The following is a 2,808-nucleotide window of genomic DNA, read 5'->3' as shown; positions in this document are numbered from 1 at the left end:
TCTCACAAAAATCCCAAGCTAAAGAGCCACAGCTTGTAGGCAGAGGATATAACACAGACCCCTGCAGGCTTTGTGATTGCCACTGCAGTCCCTGAGAATCCCTATGGACCCTGCTTAGTTGATTCTGTGTGTTGTGTTCTCTTGGTATCCTTGATCCCACTGCCTTAATCAATCACTCCTCCCTATCTTCTACAGGATTCCAGAAGCCCTGTGTTTTACATAATGTTAGGCTGTGAGTCTCTGCATCTGTTTTCATCAGCTGCTGAAAGGTGATTCTCAGATTACTAGGATAGATGTCAATCTAAGAGTATAGCAGAAGATCATTAAAAGTAATTTTATTGACTCTTTTCTTTTTGTCAGTCATATGGGGTTCTACCCTAAGATGCTGGGCTGCCACCTTTTGTGGTTTCTGGCCATTCAGGCAGTGCAAGGCCTGAGCTCCCACTTATGGCTTAGACATTAAGTTAGACCAGTCATCAGATGGCCACTCCACAAGCTCTCAACCAGCATTACCCCAGGGCATTTTGTAGACAGGAGAGATTGTGGGTCTAAAGTTTTGGGACTGGGTTGCTTTTCCAATCCCACTACTTGGAGACTAGCCTTGTTACAGAAGATGAACTGTTCAGGATCCATATCCTCCAAAATATTTACTAACATTTGTAACATTTCTCTTGAGAACTTGCTATTTGCCTCTATAGCTCATTTTTATTAGGTTGGTTTCTTCATAAAAATCTCATCTTTATATAATCTTAAATAGTAATATTTTGTCAAATATACAGATGGACAATATTTTCTCCTATGTAGTAGACTACATCTTCACTCAATTGACAATTTTCTCTGTTCTACATCTTCTTAATTTCATAAAGACACATTTGCCAGTTGTTGGCTTTATTCCCTAAGAAACCAGAGTCCTATTTAGGAAATGCTTCCCTAGCCTATATTTTAAACTACTATTGTGGTTTGAGTGAGAAACAGTCACCCCACCATAGTCTTCTGTATTTGAACATTTGATTGGTTGGTGGTTCTGTTAGAGTTATGGGTCTCTTGGAATATATACCTTTGCTGGAGAAGTGCATTTTGGGAGGTGGATTTTTAGAGTTTATAGCCTCATTTTACTTCCAGCTCATTTTCTACTCTGTGTATTTGACTGGCAATGTGATTAGCCAGCTTCCTGATCCAACACCTACTGCAATACCTTCCTTGCTGTTGTGGACATCCCCTCTGGAAGCATATGACATAATAAACTATCCTTTTAGCTGGCTTTGGTCATGGAATTTTATTGTAACACAGTATTTCTTGAAGTCTGCTGACAAGTATTTTGGGGCACTTGCATTTGTGTGTGCACATGCAACATACAAATACACATAATTTTAAAAATAAATTATTTGAAAAGAGGAATAAAAATTGTTCCTATACCTGAAGACCTTAAAGCATTCCCTCATCTATGTCTAAGAGCTTCTTTCAGAGAGATGTTATTCTGTAGAAATTTAGATTTGCTTTCTTTTTCCTATATAAATAAATGCAATTCCTGTTATTCATTAGTACATATCAGACAAAATACCATATATAATCATGAATATGCATATCAAAATAGGCAAGAAAATATTTTTCTCAGAAACTGGTTAACAATGAACATCTATATTTAGTTAAGACTGATCAGAGTCCAAGTATTTAATAGTTTGTAACCCATTATCTGGCTAAGTACTCTCATCATTGCCATTTTCATTTCTTGATTTCTGAATGTATAGATCACTGGGTTCAGAAATGGAGTGATAACTGCATCAAATAGAGACAGAAATTTATCCAAGTGTGTGAAAGAATAAGGCCATGTATAGATGAACATCACAGGACCAAAGAATAAGATGACCACCATAACATGAGCTGAAAGTGTAGACAGAGCCTTGGAGAAACCACTTGAAGAGTGTTTCTGAACAGTAAATATAATGACAATATAGGAAATGATCAATATGAAGAAAGAGCCAACAGACATGAATCCACTGTTGACTGAGATCAGTAATTTCAATCTGTATGTGTCCATACAGGTAAGTTTGATGAACCTGGGAAAGTCACAATAGAAGCTGTCCAAAACATTTGGTCCACAGAATGGTAAGTTTACTACAAAAGCCAGTTGAAACAAAGAATGCATAAAGCCAATCACCCAGGAGGCCACTGAAAACAAGATGCACATTCTTGGACTCATAATAATTAGGTAATGAAGCGGTTTACATATGGCCACATACCTGTCAAAGGCCATGGCTATGAGTAAAACCATTTCCACATCACCAATGAAGTGAATAAAGAAGATTTGAGCAACACAACCTCTAAAAGCAATGACTTTATGCTTTCTAAAGAGATCATACATCATCTTGGGGGAAATAACAGAACATACACTTAAGTCAATGAAAGAGAGGTTAGCCAACAGAAAGTACATTGGAGAGTGTAAATGAGGGTCAGATGCCACAGTAAAGACAATGAGAGAATTTCCTGTGATGCTTGCTACATAAAATATGGAGGAGAATGCAAAAAGAAATAGTTGGATGTCCCAAGAGTTGGTGAGTCCCAGGAACACAAACTCTGACACAATAGACTGATTCACAACTTCCATTGGCTTTGTGTGTAATGATATCTGAGGAAGAAAATGGGAGAAATTATAATATATAAAGAGAAAAGGGGAATCTCCAAGTTGTGAAAACTGTTTTTTACTATAGCTTTGCAACTAAAATGAATACAGAGATGTGAGAAAGTTCTAATCACAACTAATAACAAAAAATTATAAATTAGTTTTAAGTGTAACTAAACACCTATAAC

At 36.8% G+C, this 2,808-nt stretch overlaps 1 protein-coding gene across 1 annotated transcript; it reads right to left on the bottom strand.

Annotated features, from left to right (window-relative positions):
- Window positions 1-1,646: 1,646 nt before the first annotated feature.
- On the bottom strand, window positions 1,647-2,605 carry LOC127684512 (olfactory receptor 4F3/4F16/4F29-like). Its single transcript, XM_052181426.1, is given in 2 exon segments — window positions 1,647-1,678; window positions 1,681-2,605. Coding segments are annotated over 2 exon segments (957 nt in total).
- Between the last annotated feature and the right edge of the window lie 203 nt (window positions 2,606-2,808).

This window comes from Apodemus sylvaticus, chromosome 5, assembly GCF_947179515.1.
Source record: "Apodemus sylvaticus chromosome 5, mApoSyl1.1, whole genome shotgun sequence".
NCBI classification, from domain to species: Eukaryota; Metazoa; Chordata; class Mammalia; order Rodentia; family Muridae; genus Apodemus; species Apodemus sylvaticus.
This window is presented reverse-complemented; position numbering and strand designations above follow the sequence as displayed.